Source organism: Nomia melanderi, chromosome 9 (assembly GCF_051020985.1).
Source record: "Nomia melanderi isolate GNS246 chromosome 9, iyNomMela1, whole genome shotgun sequence".
Lineage (NCBI taxonomy): Eukaryota > Metazoa > Arthropoda > Insecta > Hymenoptera > Halictidae > Nomia > Nomia melanderi.
In genome coordinates, this window is record NC_135007.1 from 239,700 (window position 1) to 261,793 (window position 22,094).

General features: G+C 38.9%; 1 protein-coding gene across 5 annotated transcripts in view; it reads right to left on the reverse strand.

Annotated features, from left to right (window-relative positions):
* MICU1 (Mitochondrial calcium uptake 1) overlaps positions 1 to 22,094 on the reverse strand; it is a 168,873-nt gene that overhangs the window by 32,525 nt on the left and 114,254 nt on the right. For 2 of the 5 annotated variants that reach the window (XM_076370599.1, XM_076370596.1), the window contains exon 3: positions 17,764 to 17,923. The exons of 1 other annotated variant lie outside the window; for it this stretch is intronic. In XM_076370599.1, coding sequence (XP_076226714.1) covers positions 17,764 to 17,923 — 160 coding nt within the window. Of the gene's footprint in view, positions 1 to 9,722; positions 9,883 to 17,763; positions 17,924 to 22,094 lie in introns of those variants that run through there. 2 more of the 5 variants (XM_031992633.2, XM_076370597.1) reach the window with 2 other exon arrangements.

Genomic DNA, 22,094 nt, shown 5'->3' on the forward strand with positions numbered 1-22,094 from the left:
GGATTACCCGCCACTTGGAGGGTGGCTCGGCTGACCCTCATAAGTAAGCCTGGGAGGCCTGGCGGAATGCCCTCGGCGTACAGGCCGATTAGTTTACTCGACGAGGTGGGAAAGCTGTTCGAAAGGATAGTTAAATTCCCGCCTCGTCGACCACCTGTCCCTTCGTGCGCCGGGACTGCATGGGGCCCAGTTCGGGTTCCGGGGAGGGCATGGCACGATCGATGCTGCCGGTCGTGTGCGCTCCTTCTCCGAGAGCTGGACCGGCCGGGGGGGCGTGGTGATGGCGGTGTCGATCGATATCGACAACGCCTTTAACACGCTGCCCTGGTGTAAGATACAGGAGGGACTGGAGTATCTACGGGTTCCCCTGTATCTGAGGAAGGTCATCTCAGCGTATCTCCGGGATAGGTGGATTTTATTCACAGATAGGGACGGCAGGTCTCACAGGAGATCAATTGACCGCGGCGTGCACCAGGGATCCGTCCTGGGGCCCACATTATGGAATATCGGGTTCGATATAGTTTTGAGGGATCCCCTCCTGCCGAACACGGAAGTGGTCTGCTACGCAGACGACACACTTCTGCTGGTCGGTGGGACGGGATTTGCGGCGGTCAGCCGAGCCGCGGAAGTGGCAGCATCGGCGCTGATGCGCTCTATCCGCGGGTTGGGCCTGCGGGTTTCGCCCACCAAGACGGAGGCGATGTGGATGTACCACCGGTCCCGTCTGGGCGGCCCGCCGCCTGACTCGCGGATAATGCTGGGAGGGGCTCCGGTCCGGGTCGGGAACCGGATGAAATATCTGGGACTCGTCCTGGACTCGCCCCATTTCGCCCAGTTGTTCCCCCGGGCTTGGGGGGGTGACTTGCGCCCTGGTGCGGTTACTCCCCAACCTTGGGGGTGCGGCTGGGCGGGTGCGGCGGCTGTACGCGGGGGTGGTGCGCAGTATCGTCCTGTACGGCGCGCCCATCTTCGCCGACGACCTGGTGGCGGACAAGCCTACCTGGCGCCTCTTGGGCCGGTTGCACAGGTTGTCCGGCATCAGGATCGTGAGGGGATACCGCACCCTCTCCGGTGCGGCGGCCGCAGTCCTGGCGGGGCTCCCACCCTTTGACCTCCAGGCTGTCGCCCTACGAGATACCTATCTCCGGGCGAGGTCTGGGGGCGGGGGTGTGGATACCGGCAGGGAATGGGACCCTGACACCCTGGGGTCCATATGGAACCCCAGGGACCAGGTCTGGCGGCGTGTGTGAGAATGCTGGCGTCTTCGTCTTTTAGGCGAGGAGTTGGCGTCTCACCGCGTTGTTGGGGCTGTCTTGTCGAGCTGGGAGGCTTGGCGGGACAGCGGTGGAGTGCCTCTCACCTTCCGCGTGACACAGGTGCTGTCCGGGCATGCCTGCTTCGGAGAGTACCTGTGCCGCATCAAGCGGGAGCGTGATGCCCGATGCTGTCACTGTGACGGGGACCGGGACACGGCGCAGCACACGCTGGAATATTGTCCAGCGTGGGCTTCCGAGCGCCGGGTCCTGGTCCACGCCATAGGGGGGGACCTCTCTCCAGCGGCGCTCATTAGGGCCCTACTGGATGGAGGCCAAAAATGGGAAGCCGTCGCCTCCTTCTGTGAGCATGTTATGCGGCAGAAGGAGGCGGCGGAGAGGGAGAGGGAGCGGGACTCCCATCCCTCTCGACTGGGTGGGGGGAGGGGTCGGCGGCGTCGCCGGGCGAGAAGTCCGGGACCGCTGGCCTTCCCATCTTAAGATTCTGGCCGCCGGGCCCGGGGTTCCGGAACCCACGGAACCGGTGTGCCAGAGGGCCCAAGTCGTCTCTAGTTGGGGCTAGAGGCGACTCTTGCACGGGCCCTGGGGAGGGAAGGACGCAGTCGGAGTGTACACGCTGCGTCCTGTGATCCGCGGGGGTCTTGTTCGCGTTTTTGTGCATGAAGTCTTGCCATGTAGTTAGTGTCTCGTATACTAGTGTGTCGTGTTGGCTTATACTGGGCCGGAGGGTGTCGCCGAGGGTAAATGTTTGGATCCGGAACACCCTCTGTTATGGCTGAGGATGGTACACCCCTGGAGCTTTAGTGAGTAAAAATCTCACACTACCCCTCGCCAACCCCAATGGTGAGGGGTGCCTGAAGCAGGTTATCCAGGGTGAAAAAAAAGTAGCGATGGTGACCCACGAACAGTTCGACACCCGACTTAGGGTCAGAAGAGCAAGGAGACGCTCGGTTTAACAACCGTGACACGTCAATTTCGATAGATTCTCCGTAGTGACAACCTTGAAATGCGCTGGAGCCAGTAACACGCCTATAGACTTCTATAAGAATGCATGGGAGAGTAAAGGAAGGTAGCGAATGCGATGATTGCGTTCTCAGTTGAGTCCACGGCCCGATCGAAAAATAATGTCATTCACATTTTCAGACAGAAACCTATCATATAACAAGCAAGAATCGTGAATATGTTGCGTATACACGAAAAATTTCATGTCTTTGGAATAGAAAATGTGGGATTCTTTTTAAGAATTGTGATGTGACCTCTGCAGGATGCTTCAAGGTGACCTCGCAGTCAAATACCTCCCATCGTGACATGTAATATTTCATAACCTGCAAACTTTTGTTCAACACGTTTGTTCTTATCACTAATACTTTCCGAGATAATTCGGTATTCTTGATTCAGTGACCATACATTTTTTATATTAAACCTATTTTTATCTTAAAAACTATTGAGTTTTTAACCCATGTTTACTGGGGTTTTTTACTCAGTTTAGTGAGTTATACGCGTCCTATCATTTTTGTGCAAAAGTTTTGTTAAACCTTGTATATGTAAGCCTAAACGCATCTTCAGAACTTTAATTCTTTTTTCCATTGTTTCTCAGAACTATGAAAGTTCAGTGTAGAACATGGCATGTAAACCGATACCCAGTACCAACTACAAACGTTTTACCCGTAGTGCCATCTCCCCTGAAATAGAATACTTAAAGGGAATCTTGAAAAACTAATGGCATTTTTTCGAACGTATTTGTAGCAATCAGAAATGGATCATTTAATCCGATTTATTTTGTATGTATTCAACTTGCTATACTTCTACTGCTCTACTAAAATGTAATGAATAATACTAATGATTCGTAAGATGTTCCATAAATAAAAGACAAAATAATACACACTTGTTCGGATTCACTATTGCATTCCGAAATAAATTACAAACATCTACGACATAAATAAAAAATTGATATACGATTCTTCTTTGTGTTGGAAAATAATTCAAAAAGAAAAAGCTTCCAACATCGAATTTAATGGCTTCAAAGAAAGCCTATTATATACAAAAAAAGAAATTCATAAAAAACATATCTTTATTGAAGACAGTAAGTGGTTAAGAGGTTTTCAAATTATTGTCAATTTCGAAGTATCCTGTTATTAAAATGAATAATGATTATTAAAAGGAAGTTTAGTGATGATTTTCCGTGACAATATTTATTACGTTTCCCAGTTATGAACAACTCAAACTACACAGTAGCTACGTTTGAAATTCATTTTAATAATGTGGGATATGAATGATTGATCGTTCGTGCCTGTGTTATTAGTGTCGTCTTGCGACTGAACGGCGGAGGAAAACTCGGTCTACCATATTTAGGATTCCTACTATCCAGATGTTACGGTGTCGAGAGGATTTCCGTGTAAACGGTTGGGTTCTTGTCTCGATCGGAGAATAACACACGGCGAATCGTTGGTGCAAAAGTAATACTTTACTATAACTACACGGATTTCGAGGTTTCGCAACATTTGTGAAAATAGCGCATTTGTGGAGTTGTGTCTTTCGTGAGGTTTCGTAGCGTTCTCTCTGGTACTCGTAGCGTCATGTTTTATAAACTTGGGTTTTTGTGAGATTGGTCAGTTGCATTTTTGGGTGGAGAAAAGTTGTGTTTCGTCATTGGTCGAGGGTGTGTCTATTTTGCGCCTTAAAGTGGGAAATTATCAAAAGTCTAGGTTCGTTTCGTTATCTACGTGATTTATAACTATTTGTTTGGTTTTTACGGTTACAGATTTTTTACGGTAACAGCTTGTCGCTGCGTCACACGTGGCGTTCAAGTATTTTATGATGACCATTATAAAAATTAGCACGATTTCGGAGTGCTCATACACCTGGTCTGTGATTACGGGATTATCTTAGGTCACTTCCTTGTCGATTGGTTTATGGTTCGGGACGAGTTCGTCGGAATGTAACACCAGACCACAGTTTGGTCAACTTCGGATTCGTGGAGTCCCTACTCTCCAACGGATCCGACAGGAATCAACCATTCCAGCGATCCTCGAACCACCTAAAAACTAAGACACATTCATACCAATACTCATTCTTCTTCTTTCACACACTCTTTCCACACTCACACTGAAACATTCGTAGGAAAGCTTACAACCTAGGTTAGTACTCATATCAACACTTTCATCCTCTTTCACAATCGGTCATGTAATGTGAACCCTAGGAACTGGTAACCCGCAAATTATAGAAAAGAACAGTTCCGCTAATATCAACAACCACTGAGACAAAGACTCTGATAGAGGAACTGTTTAGCATGGTGCCTGATACGAACTCGTCAACCGAGGTTGAATAAATTAGGGGAGCTAGCTCTGACTGAGAACAAGCATATATAATCGAAAAAGGCTCTAGGAGCAAATTTGGTGTGGATTGAAGCATTGTGGACAGCGGGAGAAGTGTATAGCGACGCAGTCCTGACCCTTTTCAATGTTGCTTTAGAGATTGAATATTTTTCAAGAACATGGAAGGTGAGCAGGCTTATGCTTGTACTTAAAGGTAGCAATAGTGGTGGCGTGAGGCCATTCTGTTTTTCGGGCCTGAAAGAATCAGGGTTCCGTCGATGGTGGCTCTGATCCATCGGCCGAACTCTGCTTCCTAAATTCTTCTCACTCTACCTCCACGTGATGGTCCCTGGGATCCCCGCCTCTGGGGGGTTTGCTAACGGGATGAAGGGTTACTAGGGGAAGTAGCTTCAATAATGTGTCAGGCTATACCGGTAGATTCAACCATGCCGGGCAGGCTGACACGGAGGAGTGAAACCACCCCTAGTGATGACGTGACACTGATACTGACTCTGGCGACTTGTTTTGAATAATATGACAGACACAAGCAAAAAGAAAAAAGGTTGCGGTGCAGAGGATGCTAGAACCCCCAGTACCGGCGCGGACCGGGGATCTCGCACAGACGCCATCGCATCGTCATCCATCGACTCCGGGCCGTCCGGGGTTGGCCACTATGTCCCGGCGGTGCAAACTGCGAGTGATAAGCCCAAAATGACTCGCCCTGTCCACGGTATACGATCTGGTTCTAGATTGAAATTAAGAAGCGACACTGTGTTGAGAGAACCCGTTGCTGAGCCATCTGGTGTTTTTGGGCCAGAAAAGGAGAGCCGATCCGGCGGATTGGTAAAAAGGCGGATTGGAAAAAAGAAGAAGAAACGCGATACCCTTCCTTTGGAACAGGATCTGCGGGACGATATACGCGACATGATTCGGGAAGACCTCCTTGCGAGAGTGCACGAATTATAAGATAGACTGAAATATGTGTCGGGCCATTCGCACAACCTGAAGGGCACATTCGTATGCAACTGGGGCTCTGTAGTCGTATAACTAAGATCGCGTGTTCCGAAATGCACGATCATTCAGTTGAACCGTTGGATATTACCAAACTCCGATCTGAAAATGCCAATTTATGGGCACAAGTGGCGGTCTAAGATCGCACAATTGAACAACTGAAGGAAACGATTGAGAAATCCAAGGCAACGGTGGATGACCTGCGGGAAAAGATCCGCAGACTGAAAGAACCTATACACCAAAGGTTCAGTAAAGACATCCACTATGAGACCGTTTTGGATACGACGTAAGAATCGATCCCTAATAGATACCGTGGCCTTCGCAAGGAACTGAAGGCCATGGAAGACCGGATTCTGGAACAAGTGAAGGGAACCATGAAGGTTCTCTCCAAAGAATATTCTAAGGTAAAAAGCTAGAAAGACAAGGTTACTCCCCAAATAACGGCGATAACCGCTTTACCTAAAGTGGCAGACATGCTATCCCTTAAGAAGAGACTAGTGATAGCCCAACAACGGCAACTCTGCGGTAAGGGTAGGGAATCTTCAACAAAAAGCCTTTTATTCGCGGAGATTGTTAAATGACCTGGGTCAACCAATGTCATGGTTACCTCCACTCCATTGGTGTCAGAGGTAGAGGAGGCAGGAAAGTAGGAAAGTAAAACACCTGGAAAAACGAAATTGCACCTGCAATTGTAGCAATTGGTGGTAGCCGCTGGCAACTGTGATGTAGAGGATGTTAGGGTTGGTGACGTCCGATTCTCGAATTTTGAACTTGGCTCTGCGTGGGTTCGGTGCCTTGTAGCCGCGACGAAGAAAATATTATTGTAGGACCGTCTTCCCATTGGATGGCCTGCAGTAATTATGACACCATTGGAGACTACGGCCCTTCAATGTTTCTGGTGTTTGGAATTTGGGCATGTTAGGCCCAGGTGTACTGCCAAAAAGGAGCGAAGCCCTACTTGCTTCAAGTGTGGGTATCTGGAACATCTTATAGGGTAATGCACAGAAGAAAAACACAAATGCATTCTGTACACGGAAAAAGGATTCCTCGCCGAACACAATGGGCGGTCCCTCCTGCAAGGCTCTGGAGGAGAGCAGGAAAAGAAAAAGCGATAGAATAGTGGTCCCCAACCCACGCAGGATTATTGGCACGACGGAGGAGGTAGGGGTCTTTAAAAAGCCTCAACTCCCTGCAAAAAAGGCAGAGAATAAAGAATCTAGCCGCTCTATAGAGGTGAAAATGGCTCAAGAAGTCATGGAATCTTCATCTGGCGGAAATACCAGCGTCGAAATGGAGCTGCAACTGTAGACTTGTCTACATAGAGAAAGAGAGAGGGGTGTTGACCAACAACTGTTGGCTTTCTGACAACAATCTCCTAACGTTATACAGGGCTGTTGGTTTCAGAGGTTCCCCAACCGGAGCTTCCCACACCACAGTTGCTGGGCTGAGTCAGTCCACTTGGGGTTAAAAACATCACGAAAGTCCATAATGTCATACACGTCGCCGGCTTCATACGGCTAAAAATAGGCAGTGACAGTCATTTACCCAATTCATCCGAAGATCGGCAAAAGGGAGAATCTTCAAGTGAATTAAAGAGAGGGCTGGCGGAAGAGGATGGGGCAGAGAAGCCACCGGGCACTTAGGCCCACCAGAGACGAGAAGGTTTCGGATTCCCAGATTGATAGAGAGGAAGATAGAATACTTAAAACCTTGTTCCAAGAGGAGTGGAGTATTGTGCAGAATGGTGGACAAACGGAGCATTTAATCCCAGACATTGGGACGTGGCTTAAGTGGGGACCTAGGGCCTTTATAAGCATATCACCCAACATTTTAGGGGCCACAGGGTGTTCGGTGAATTTTTAAATAATATTTGAAGGGAGGAGAGAAAGCTGAATGCCGACTGTGCCCAGAAAAGCTTGTCACTCCAGAACACGCGATATTTCACTGTGAAGAAGTCGTGCAACTGCGGGGGGAACTGGCTCTCAAAGTGGGATCGATCAGAGTTAATAATCTAATTGAGAAAATGCGAACTCGTAGAGAAGCAAGGGCGAGAACAGTTGCATATCTTCGTAAGATTATGAAGATCTACGAGGAGAAGGAGCGAGAGAGGAAGTGGGAGAAGACCTTAGGACTCCATGAGCTTGTAACGGGTAAAACAGAGATAACCACCCCGACAGCGATGAGTAGCACACTGAGTCATACCGTAACAAACTATGCGCCATCTAAAATTTTCCAAAACAACTGACTCATAGACAGCTTAGAAATTGACCCCTCCCCTGAGAACCTACGTATATAAAGTACCCCGAAAAAACACAATAAAGACAGTATTGTAGAAAACACTAACTCCGTCGGATCTTAGTTCATTTCCGAAACCTTTATCCGTTTGGACCACGAGAGCCATTTTGCGACATAGCCATTCTCCAAGGACCACGAGTTTTCTCTGTAACAAGCTAGAAGAAGGAGCTAGTGGACCTGAGAAGATATTGAGAACCCGTTTAAGGAACAGCTCGAATGCGAGGATTCCTGGAGTGTACGGGAACTGTTCGAGCCCGCAGTGTTGACAGATGGGGAAGGAGGGGTACAGTGGGTAGGATCGACTTGGCACGCCCGGGAAGCGGAGTGGAGCCTGGCTTAAAGAAACCTAACCCCCCCCCCCCCCCCGGGGGGGAGGTACATCCGGTTGAACAACCGAATGTAAAGCCCAGAGGCCAATAATAGGCGTGGATTTCCTCTTAGGCTATAATCTACTGGTCGACGTACAAAATCAACCCCTCATAGACACAGTAACTTCACTGGAAAGGCAGAGATAGCCAGTAGGCAAAGAAATAGGTGTAGTCAGGACGGTGACGGGGAACTCAAGATATTGTAGGAAGCCGAGCTGTTAAGCGCGATCAACTTTGCCGAAAAAAGAGTGTGCATGTTTTTAGAGAGGGTCACCGGCCATTTGTCTTTCAGGTAAACGAGCGGCACCTGACAAACAACAACAACAACGGGCAACGTAAGACATGAAGTGTAATGACCGCGAATGTATGCGTGAGAGAACGAGAATGGAATTGGAAGAGAGAAGAGACAGTAAGTGTAATGACACCAAGTGCATGCGTGACAGAATGTGTGTGTGAATGTTTCCTATATAAACGACATAGGTCGCAGGTTAGAAAGAGAATTAGGGAAAAAACAGCAAACTTCAAGTGTATCAGTCTCTTCTCTGTTTTCGACGTTCTGCACTTCATCATTTTGTAATTTTCATTATATTGCTAATAAAGCATTAATTATTTCCTACAATATCATCGAATATTATGTGAGTATCCTGACGTGATACAACTTATCGCGGTAGATAATGTAGTGAAACAAACCGTCACCCATCAAATCGAAGTAACGTCGGGATAAATTAGTTTTTGATGAAAAGAAATATTATTAATATTAATAGTATTCTCCTCTAGTAATTCAACGTTAGCACAAATAATCAGAAACCTTTTCTTAAAGACTCTACCATTACAAACTTTTTGAGCACTTGCTTTTTTGTAATCATCTGTATTTCTGTTCTAGTATTCATCTGTTTCTAATCTAACGTTGATATGTATTTATTCTAGTATCATTTCCATTTCTTACAAAATAAAATTGTAGTTTATAATTACAAAAAGTAAATGATTTAAGAAATATACGTATTCATGAGCATTATCAAAAACTGTTTACCGGGGCTTGTATTAACTCTGGTTATTCAACATTTTCTTTGCATTTCTGGTTAACTCAATGTAAACTTGTACTGGTTAATCTTTTATTTGATTTTTAATTATAAATAATTTGAAATAAAATTGATACCGCAATAATTTTACTTTTGATTTTTACCTTATATTGTCACGAAGAATCGCATTTAAACATCTTTCCAGTTGTTATCGAATAATTGAATGGGATATATTATGATAGATAATATTAATGATCTGTTATGTTATTGTAATGATTTTGATTAATTAATGTACCTCTTCACCAAACTGTCTACAATAAATATAGTTTACATGCATCGCTTTCGAGTTTAAAGACGATTAATTGTTGTATGTCTCTCTCGAAGCGCCTTATTACACAGAAACAATACTTATACAGAGCATTACATGCGTTGAAAATTTACCATCGGGTTGTTTCGCGCCAGGTGTTATAGATCTCAAGAAGTCGTCGGGTGTCATGAAGATTTCGTGAATGTCGTTGTTAACCACTTGTAAGGTAGCGAAATATCGAAATACTTTGTCTGGTGTAGAGTAGTGCCTCATGCGATTTTCATATTCTATGATCTGTATTGCAAATATTATAAATGATTTCATTGGATTAAAACAGTTGTATATTATGAACTTATGAAATATAGTATCTTATATTTTGTATATTTAAACATTATACATAAAAGAATAGAATTTATAAAGGTGTATTACAAAAAGTTTTATCAAACACTATTTTATAATTTTTATGAAGAACGTAATATTTGTAAACTATTTTAAACAGAGTAAGTAAAGTTTAAAAAATATTTGATAACTATTCTAAGCAACAACACTTTATAGAACAAAATTTCAACAAATCGAATATTTTTATTTTAATTCTCTGAAACATAAAATCAGAATATTTTAAGTTTACACCTGCAATATACAGGGTGATTCCGAGCTGGTTGTACGAGCCGAAAGAAAATGAATCTCCATGGAAGAATAATTAAAAATATAAAATAACATTTTTTATATGAAGCCTGATTTACAAATACCCATATTAATGTTGAGATATAAAATAATCGCAGATGAATTTCTGCTTGATAGTCGACACAGTAGGAAATATGTTAACTGAATACTATTCAATATTACGTATATCTGGACGAAATTCAAACTCAATCTTTTAAAATACAGACTGCGAACAAAATACATTTTTACATTTTCAATTTCAAATAAGGCTAAACTAATATATCTATTGCTTTTTTATTAGATATGTCATACGTTGATAGAAAGATGGCACCCGAAGTGACACAGGAGCAAGAGATTACCATATGATTGTACACATTGGCAAGTAATATGTTAGTACCAAAAATACGTGTAAAAATGGCATGTCTCCTACATATATCGAGCGACTGAGATATTCAGTACAAGGGAAAGCTAAACCATAATTGCTTATAATTATATAGCAAAATTTTTGCTTGTATGTTTGCTTATGTACATTAATGATTGTCCTCCTCATGTCTGATGATTTACGTACAAGAGTGTTAGAAATTTGAGATTCGTAAAGGTTGGTAATACATGCACCCACTACATTTCACGGTTAGTAGTTGTGATCGCCTTGCTAACAGAAGTTAATGGTGATGTTAATTAATAAATGGATGAATGAAATATTTGAAACCCTTGTTTCCGATTTAACCTTAGCGAAATGCCCATGTCAATTTGTGCTAATACAGAGAAAGTTGCACTACACATTATTTTTCCCCACTCCTTATGTCACTTGCAAAATTAACAGATATAACTTTTATATTATCCTTCATTTCATCTATATACCACGATGTTTACACAAAAAAAATGAAATCTAGTCCACGAGAAGACAGTGACAAAAAAGAATATATGTATAAATAAGATTTACAACATTTTTTTTCGTAAAACTTTCAAAATTTTCCTATACACTTTAATATAAGTAAAACACGATTTGCCAAGTAAAATACTTTTCAATAAAATATTTTTTAATGAAAACAGTTAATGTAACGTTATCATTTTATATTTTCCTAAACACGTCTCAATAATATTAATAAGTTTGAATAAACAAATTGCAGTTTTAACTGTACATTTTGTATCGACACACAACTTTTTGTAAGAATCTTCATATCTCAGAATGTTACTATTGTGACTTATTGTTAACTCTTACATCGAACCACTCAATTAAACGTGTTCCTTTCAGGTGTCACTTTTCTGTAAACGCGCCGTGCTTAAAATTAAAGCACAAACACGTGGGCAACCTGCCGAATTTTAACATTGACTTATTTGAAAATGAAGTATCGTATAAACAAATACCTTCCTATACTTTTTCTTCTAGAACCCTTTCAGCTTGTATCTCAGTTTAGAAACATCCTGTATATGTCAATTATATGTGAATAGTAAACTAGCATAAAGATATTATCACATCGCATGAAATTCTAGTGTATAATAAAATTAATTTTTTTGTATTCTTACTCTAAGTAACTATATATTCAACAAAATGTATTGATAAATTGGATTACTTAAAACATTGTGTCATATCAATTTTTCTTGCTTAACAGTGTAGTGAAACTAAACCTTGATCATCCGATTAGAGCAAATGTTTTCATTGTACAGAATGATAAAAGAAAAGGATTCAAAACTTTAAAGAGAGGTAATACTTCTTAAATGGACAAAAAAATTATTAAATTAATAAACACGTGTCAGCGTGTCAAATACATGTTAAAGAAACATGTATTTAAAAGAACAGTTTAGAGGTAGAATCCACCTATAATAGCAACGACAAAACATTTCTTAACGCCCTTTATAAGAAATAAAATTTTAATTTATTACATAGTTAATATAAATAAAAGTATTGTAAGAAGTGATCATTTCAACGTTTGATGATCTTATAGACGGTACATATTGTAGTGAATTGGAGCGAAAAGTGTGGCAACGGCACAACGAAACATTGGCAGTTTTCCGCAACACACAAAAATGTACACAACCGAAATAATGTTAGGTTTACCAATAACACCGTGGAACACGATTTTTGTTTTGTAATAGCCACTAGGTGATTCTTATAGAATTCCTTATCTTAAATACGAATCCGAAGACTAAACTGCTCGGTCACGTGCAGTTTTCGAAAAACATGGGTTTTTGTAAAAACGGTCGATTTTTTCAGAGAAACAAGTGTTACGTGGAAACTAAAAACGATAGGCAGTGAAAATTTATCGTAAAAATAGGGGAGAGTTGCCCGAATATGTAGCTATACAAATGTTGAATACTGTGTATCATTAAACGCTTGTAAATGACGATCAAAGTTTAAAAAGGGTAGATACGCGTATTTTGTACGCACTTCTGTTACATTTTTACGAATAGTAGGTTAGCTACCACGAATTTGCTATGTACCATTGAGTTTTGCAGACATTTCCGGAAAGGAAACCCTTAAAAACATTTCAGATATCTAATACTTTCAAGATATTAATAATCGAAAGATAATAAAATTTATATCGGTCATCTTGACTGATTCGATAGTTTTAGTGTTAATCATCGTAATGATATTACTCGAATATGTGTATTCACATAGTAAACACCAAATTATTTAAAACCGGGCGATCGTGAAAAACTTTCTCATAATTATTATGAAAATTTATAAAACAATTAAACATTATATATACATATAAGAAGTGACCGGGGTCCAGGTCTATACAATGCGTAGTCACGGCCCTGCATAGCTGTGACTGGTGAGCGATGGTCGTGTGACGCGAAAGTTCCGTGCACGCGCTCTTCGCGGACATTTTCTTACACTGTCCCAAAGAAAAACCGATCTCACGCTTCCCGCGGGGTGTTTTCTATTTAGAAATGTCTGCAGAATCCAATGGTGCATAGCAAATTCGTACTAGTCAACCCATTCGTGAAAATGTAACAGAAGTGCATACAAAGTACGCGCATCTCTACCCTTTTTTAAACTTTCATCATTTGAACTCTATAAGAATCACCTAGTGGCTATTACAAAACAAAAATCGTGTTTCGCAGTGTAATCAACCATTTGTTACTTTTATTTTTCTTTCTTTAATTGAAAAGCTACGTCATTTGTTATAGTTATTCGTGAGTACCCGCTTCTACGTTGTATCAATTATTTTCCCTCCAATCACGTAAGTGAACGGTTATTGTTTCTTAAAAAAGTACTTTTCAATTATTGTACAAACAAGGCAAAGTAATCTGGGTGAAGTTGTCGATATGCTGCGCCCGTTCAGATTTTGGTGATTTTCAAATATGTTGTTAGGGACATAATTTTCAACAACTCTTTCCTTTGTATGTTGTCAACGGAAGGACTTCAGTTTCTGAGATAGTCGTGAAAAACTTTTGCTACTATTACACTGAATTCTGCATACATGCGCGTATCCGTGAGAGAAATATCGTGTCCCTCACCGATATCTATTATTTGAGTAAATCTCATTTCTATGTATTGTACAGAACAACGTTAGAGATTATCACTACTGAGTAGAACTGATGAAACTTTGGTAGAGAACAGTATCAATGTGTAACTCGAAGAGTTTGAGGGACCGATGTGTGAAGGCAATCTTATAACCATCCTCCAGTTGAATCACCGCCTGTGTCAACGTCTTCTGACGCGCCACATAGCTCTTGGATCACCGACGCCCTTCGAACCATCAAGCACGTCAGCCAAGGATGACGAACAACCCGCCGAATCCCCAAAATCCACACACACACACACACACGCGCGCGCGCGCGCGCGAATAAAGAAAGCTCAGTTGCGAACAGTTTACGCCACGCATTGTTATTGCATTCCTCGACTCCGATGCGCACGTGTTTAGTTACACAATTCAGTATAGTAGTAGCAAAAGCTTTTCGCGATTATCTCGGAAACTAAAGCCTTCCGTTGACAACACATAAAAGGAAGAGTTGTTCAAAATCATGTCTTCAACGACATATACGAAAATCATCAAAATCGAAACGGACACAGCACATCAACAACTTGACCGTAATCTGAAGTTCATAGTGATGTCATAAAAAAATTCTTTCGATAATGCAAAGGTTGAAGTGGGTGTTGTGATCCAAAACCGCAGCCCGAAAGTCGCAACGACGAGCGACCCTCCGTTACGATCAACCTATCAGCGAGCTACCCGCCAAATGCTACGCATGATATTTTCGAGTCTTCCGAGATTTCATGATACATGTTGCACTCAAACAAACAGTGAAAAACGTTCAAACCCATCGATCATACAGAGATCTGCATCGTCGCATGTTTCAACATCTATGGGGGCCTTAAAAAACTTAAACGGCCTTAAAAGTCTAAATCATCAATGCGGTGTCTTTCAAAGTTAATAATTATCAAATCTTCTTCTAACCAAGCAAAATTGAAATTTACGCAAGATCATACGAATTCGATCAAGAAACAGAAACCGCAATCTTCTTGGATATGAAAGTATTTATTTTCGATCGTCCAGACGGCTTTTAATATTATTGACATGATCTGCGTGATCAAAAAGAGAATGATAATGGTAGGACTTTTTCATTAAGGATTTTTAATAAAGACGATTCCTAAGAAATCATCACTTTCCCCATTATTATTCATTTTTCATAATCCCGACTATCTTAATTATAGGTTATTCTTTTGGAGATCTCAACTTGAAATCAATACAAATTTTAATTTTTGCATACGATTAACTTTCACTAATAACTAGCAAGGTAAATTAATTCTTCACTACTAACTGCTAACAGATATTCATGATCATCATACGCACTGATGCTATGGTGATATGGACCCTATCGAATATCACTGGGGAGTTTTAGCACAAAAGGTGTATGCTAATGGCAAGCAAGACTGGTATACTGAACAACTTAAAAATTATAGGAGTTTATATTCGCGCCTTTCACGTCATTTGTTTTAAAACAAATCTATCTCGTGATTCCGGGCGACGCCCTGATGAAGTCAGGCTGTCATGAACGTTTACCGCGATACTCGAAGTGTCGAGGTTCTCTTATATAATGTGAGCAATTTGCAATTATTTAATTATGTATCTTTATCTCATTATTTACGTCTACTACAGAACAGAATAAAAGTGGAGTGGTTTCATATTAAATCGGAAACATTACAGAAATTAATAGATTATATGAGGGTGAACAAAATATTGAGACCCTTCGTTTTCTTTTATTAATAGCATTATGACAAGTGTTTTTTTATCTTTTTAAACTGTGATTTGAATAGAACAATATAAAATGAACCTATGTTTATTTCATATAAAAGTAAACATTTTTCTATTAAAGTTATATTACCAATATCAATAAAAATTTCAATAAAATATGCGTATCATGAAATCTATTAAGGAGAACCAATTATGATGAAAAAAAATAAAAATTATTATAACGAACAGAAGTTTTTGTTAAAAAATTAAGGTGAACATACCATTATTTCGATAACTATATATATAACTATATATACGAAAGCTTAGCACTCGGATTAACTTACGAGCGTCGGCTTATTTTGCTAAAGGTATTTGTAAAAATTCAAATCGTAAAAATGCGAGATCGACAGTCGAAATAAAGTAACGGAAGGGGAAATAATGTGAGTACGGAATGAAAATAAGAGTTTCATAGAAACAAAATAACCGTAAAAAATCATTGTCTGTTTCCATTCTCTTATGTGGTCCAAAAAATTCCAAAAACACGTGAACTTACAATTAGAAAAAAATAAAATTTATAAGGTATTTATGTTTATAGGATTGTTGTTTTTATCAACAGATCGGTAACTGCGATATGGTGAAAATTGTAATTTCAGATACTTTATCGAATGTAGTTAATTGTCTTATGTTTAGTTATACTGCCTTTCGTTATACATGTTTTCAGTATTCTCATTTCAATTTATAGTAAAATTCAAAAATTCAAACATGTGTAGTATATGAATTCTAAGTTTTATAACCTTCGTTTAACACATTTCTTTGTATCATTCATATGTTTAGAGGCAAGTAGATAGTTGCGTTCTCAATTCGTTCGCAATACATTTCATGTTAACGGACACCAGATGTGGCCCACTGTCGCGACAGCAGCGGTGATGCCACTGCAACATATTTAACAATTTATCGTAAAGTTATTACTTTCTACACAATGCAAATTTCCAAGTTGAACATAAATCGTTATATTTACTTCGAACACACAAAGATTTTATTATATTGCAGTATGTCCTCGATTTACCGGACCACTATTCTTCACGATTTAGATCGTCCAGTATTTAGGTTACCCACAAATTCAATCATTTAGATTCTTAAATTATACTTTAAGGCATGTACGATCGAATTTTGCAAATAAGTTTCGAAGAATTTTTTCTCGAGTCTTCATTTGTCTGAACTGTTAGTAAGAATTAAGGCTCATCTGTGTTCAATATAACAATAACACCTCGCTTTCGACATATCACCATTATTGATTGAGTCACGTATAACTTTTGATATCTCAGAGACGAACTGATTTGTAAAGAGGTAATTTACGAGGGTCGACTGAAAAACCAATGAATTTCCCTCTATACCTCGAATACGAATGCAACTAAAAAATAAATATATATGTTTTTGCTAACGCATCGTACTTTCATTTCCTTTTTCTCCCATTTCGATTTTTTCGTGTAAACGTTGTTACGTTCAATATATTTTTCCCAGCACGAGCCGAAACTCAGACTACTTTTGATGGGACAAGTCACTGCTGCCTTAACTTCGTTGTACGATTTAAAATAATTTCCTTCGAGAGTCTTCTACAATTCTCGGAAGAAATGAAAATAGCAATGAATCAAATCTGGGCTGTAAGCTGAATGTGACGTTGAGTAATCTAAAATTTCAATTTCGCAAAGCTATCTCATTGACATCGCGCAGATATCAAACTACGTCAAACTAATTTATCGAGATTTAGTACGTTTGTAGAGAGAAGGTATGCACGTACCAACTTCAAAGTCTTCACGTGAACTCGTATTTCATTTCTTTCGCGAGATACAGACAAAAGTTCATTAGTTTTTTGTCGATCTGTATGTTTAAACTTCCAAGTTATATGTCAGCGAAGAGTATCCATTTCTCTTGCTTATAGTTGCGAGAAATATGCAGAGTTCTACATTTTGGTACATTATATCAGTTATGTAAGTTACAGAAGCGCTGATATTGATAATTAATTAGTGTAAATATGTACAAAAACATTATTGAAACGGAATTGCATCAGTAAAAATTAATTTTATGTTTTACAACCTGTGTTGAAATAAATGAAATTTACTATTAAAAATGCGAGTATTCCGTCATTTTGATAACTTTGTACTCCAATTGGCACGACTAAAACAAGCTCCGATGCAAATAAAGAAAGTCTTAATTTAGCATTAAGTAAGTAGAAATGTGTTAAATTCGATTCAAACAAACAAAAGGGGTATTAGTACAGTTAAAAACAGAACACAACAGGAAAATCATAGTAAAAAATAAAAAATTATACCATCTGGTTGCCTCATGCCAGGAGTAATTGCTCTCATAAAGTCATCGGGAGTCATGAATATTTCCGTACCCATTAAACTCGATATTTTCACAGTTGCAAAGTAACGAAATATTTTGTCAGGTGTCGAATATGCTCGTAAACGATTTTCGTACTCTATGATCTGCAATCATTTATTATATAATAGTAAGTATATATTCCATTTCTAATTTCAAAATACAGTTTTTCTTGGTTAGTGTCGCACTTTTACCACTTTTTACATCTACCTTATTTCTATTTTACAAATCTCAGATCTTTTAAATACAGTAAGATCACGTTTAACGATATCTTAATTAACAATAATTTGATATGGTTATTATCACCGAAAGCTGGCTTTAATTAATTAGTTGTATTTTTTCTTATTCCTATTCGTTTACCCAAGCCTTATGACTGTCTACACATTTTTTTCAACGACAGCTTGGCAAATACTTTCTTGATCTTGTTTTACCATATTTTTCCCCTTTTGTATTTTATCCGTTTCATCAAGTTTTTTATTTATTTTCTCTTTTTTCTTTTTAGTTATATGATCGTCTATCGCCTGAGAACAGAGAAACCATTGGTATCCGATTTCAGAGAACGGATCAAGCCAAAAAGAATTTAAGTTATTAGAATTATTACTATTGCATATGTATGATCAAAACCGAGAGAAATTAAGAAGAAAAAAAGTAAAACCTTTAACAAAATACAAGAAAATATTTAGTAAACGTTAATGCTCGGTGTTAAGGAAATTCCCCGTAAATATGACCATTACGTTCAATACCGCAAATGTGTGTAAAAGAAGGTGATTAAACAGCGCTGAGGCAATGAGATACTGATTAAATCTATATTTCTTAGATTAAACAGTTTCACGTAAACTTATATGTACACCATGAAACGTTCACAAGTATAATGCACTGACAACAAAATAAAGAAATATGTTGTAAATTATAATTTATGGTATAATTTACAAGAGCGCACTTTTTTATGTAAAAAGGAGCAAAGAGTAGGTAAGAATATTTGATTACGACCTTGTCATCGAAATATTCCATTATAAATAGTTTGTATATTTTCTACAAAAACCTTTCGTAATTTTTTAACCATACCTCTGATAACACTGTCCAACAAATTTGAACATTTTTTGTGTTTTGTAATATCCAGTAATATCCTTATAGATAATATCCTTATAGAGCACTCCCAGTTTTCGAAAAACTTGGATTTTTGTAAAAACGGTCGAATTATTTAAATAAACAAAAGTTACGCTAAAACTAAAAGTGAAAGACAGTTCAAATTTATCGTAAAAAATAGAGGAGAGTTGCCCGAATGTGTATGGTGTGTTTTATGAAAAAAGCGTCCTTGGAGATATATAGACTTGACATTTTGCGGTGTTGCCGCGTACTCACGCATCGTCGACTAATCAACGGCGATCTGCTTGCGTGGAACTCAATCCCACTGTTCGTGTTTTGACCAATGTCCTTTCGAGTTCCCTGTCTGTGAGTCCTCACACCGCTCTTTCTTTGTAGTACACGTATTCCTATCCTTATCGCAGTAGTCCTACTTCGACCGTTTCTATGGCAATGAGACAATGTGTCGATGTTTATTCGGGAACGCGGAAAGCTCACGTTACACCGAATGAATGGCGGATGGCGATTCGTTAGCGAATTCGGGCTCTTTTACGCTAAGAGTGAAAGGAAACTTACATGTAAAACTATAGAAAGATATTTAAAGATAAATACGAAGATTCTGACCACTTTTGTCTCAACAAACGATTTTACGAAGGTTACATCAAATTCAGAGTGAAAATATATATATATGATTTAATAGATAGAAAAAAATAAAGCAATACGAAAAGCAACAAAATTTATATCGAAACAGTTCAATGCAAATATGGGAAAACTTGACTTTTACGCGTGTCTTTCATAGTAACACACTTTTGCAAGATTAAGGAAATATTTATTAAATTTTAAGTAAAAAAATTGTCGACGTTCAAATTATTACAACTTCTTGAAAAGAAATCGTAGGACATTCCCAGTGGGCTCATTTTAAGTCATAAAGTTTCTATGTTTGCAATTTATTATTGGTTTTGATGTAAAATATTTGTATATCGTATAACCAGTGGGAACGAAAATTCTCCAAATACAAACATCTCTACAAGCGTTAAAAAATCTTTGGATTTTGGTTTTTAAATCAGTTTATAGATTGAAATTTTCCCTTTACAATGATACCTTAAAAATTAAAGTAAGTACGATTTTGCTCGTCGTTTTATTATATTCTCTTAAAAGTGCGCTGCTAACATTAAAATAAATTTGGATACACTAAACACGAAAGGAATATACAAACGAAACATACACTAAATTTACACATTAGACACAGATTATGAATACATACATGTTATCTTGGGTTATTTTAATGCCAGCGGCATAGTATTTATTCATTGTTGAATTAAATAATAAAATAAATCGTATTTCAAGTTTTAGAAAATTATTGTAAAGGAATACATCCAGTCTTTCAATATATGGTAGAGATACTCGTGAAAAAAATTTTTTTAATATTTGCAGAGATGTTCGAGTGTAAAGAATTTTATAAACGAAAAAATATGTTTCTGTCATCACCAGTTGTATGATATATTCAAACATTTCACATTAAAACACAATGAATTGCAAAAGTAAAAACTTCCAGTCTTAAAATAAGCTACGATTTCTTTTCAGAAGGTTACAACAATAGAAATGTAACAAAAGTGCGTACATAGTACGCGCATCTACCCTTTTTTAAGCTGTGATCATCATTTACAAGTATTTAATGATACGCAGTATTAAGAATTTTTATAACTACATATTCGAGCAACTCTTTAAAAAATTCGACTGTTTTTGCAAGAATCCATGTTTGTCGAAAACTGGGGGTGACCCAGCAATTTGGCTTTCGGATTCGTATTCGTATTTATGTTTTATAACAAGGAGCTCTGTAAGGCTACTACAAAACAAAAATCGTGTTGAACAGTGCAATGAATCATGTAAGCGCACTGCGACAACGGACGAAATATCTCGCAAAATACTGCTATAGTATGTCCCGTTTATTTGTTTACACTTAAATATTTCTATAATTATTGATAATTTACGTAACTATTTTATAATCTTTTTTTTAATTATCAACTACATGAAAATAAACGATGGTCACTTGAAAATGGTCTTAAAATATTTTAAAAGTATAAAAAAAAGAAATTTATAATATTTTTTTAAAAAAGAAGATTATAAAGATATGTATCCTGCGGGTGCGAGCCAGCAACAAAAAGGCTCCCAGCCGTCTCACAGTCAGATAACCTAAACGGTTTGCGAGACACATCGTTAAAGTATAATAAAAGGGTATAGCAGGATAAGGAGCTCAAAAATGCCCTTAGACCGAGTTTTCTCGAGGAAGTTCCCTTCGATAACTTAAAAATAAAAAACATTATACACTAATTTTCAGTCCTCCATCTCAACCAAAAGGGTAGTTATAGAGTAAATTCAAATTATCAGTTTTTGTCCCATTTTCCTTATTTAATAAAATAAAAATTATTTAAAAAATTCGGAGACATTTTTGGCATAGCAATGCATGGTTGAGAATTTTTCGAGATTTTTCCGTTCTAAATTCTTAGCAAGAAAAATAAAAAAAAACAAAAATAGAAAAATGTAGATTTCGCAATGAAGCATTCCAGCGACAACTTTTTAATTTTTTCAGCAGTGGACATATTGCTACGACAGACATTCTCAAATTTTTTCAGATTTTTTGGCCTGCTGTGTTAAATATATTGCTAAAATCCAGTCATTTTGATTGGTTTTTGAGACTGGTCCCGTAAATGGAAATAAAGCTATTTGATTTAAATTTGGCTGCCATGCTCCCCTTCAATGTAGTCCCGTTGGGTAGCTATGTGCCGATCCCAGCACCTCTGCCACTTTTGGAATGCCTCCTGGAAGTCTTGTTCTTGAAGTGTGTCAAACACCTGCTACGATTCGGGTTGGATCTCCTTCACCGTGCCAAAACGGCGACCCATCAGCTTCAATTTCATCTTGGAAAATAAAAAGAAGTCACAGGGGGCCAAATCTGGTGAATATGGGGAGTGAGGAAGGACGACCATGTTGTTACGAGCACAAAACTGGTGTGTTGCGAGAGTTCCGTTAACTGCATTGTCGTCTTGCAGCATCCAATTTTTCTCTGCCCACAGTTGTGGTCGTCTCCCATGAATGTCCTCCCTGAGACGTTTCAAAACGTCACACTAAAAAACAGCAGTCACTGTTTGACCCGCAAGAACAAATTCACGGTGCACAGTCCCGTGAATATCGAAA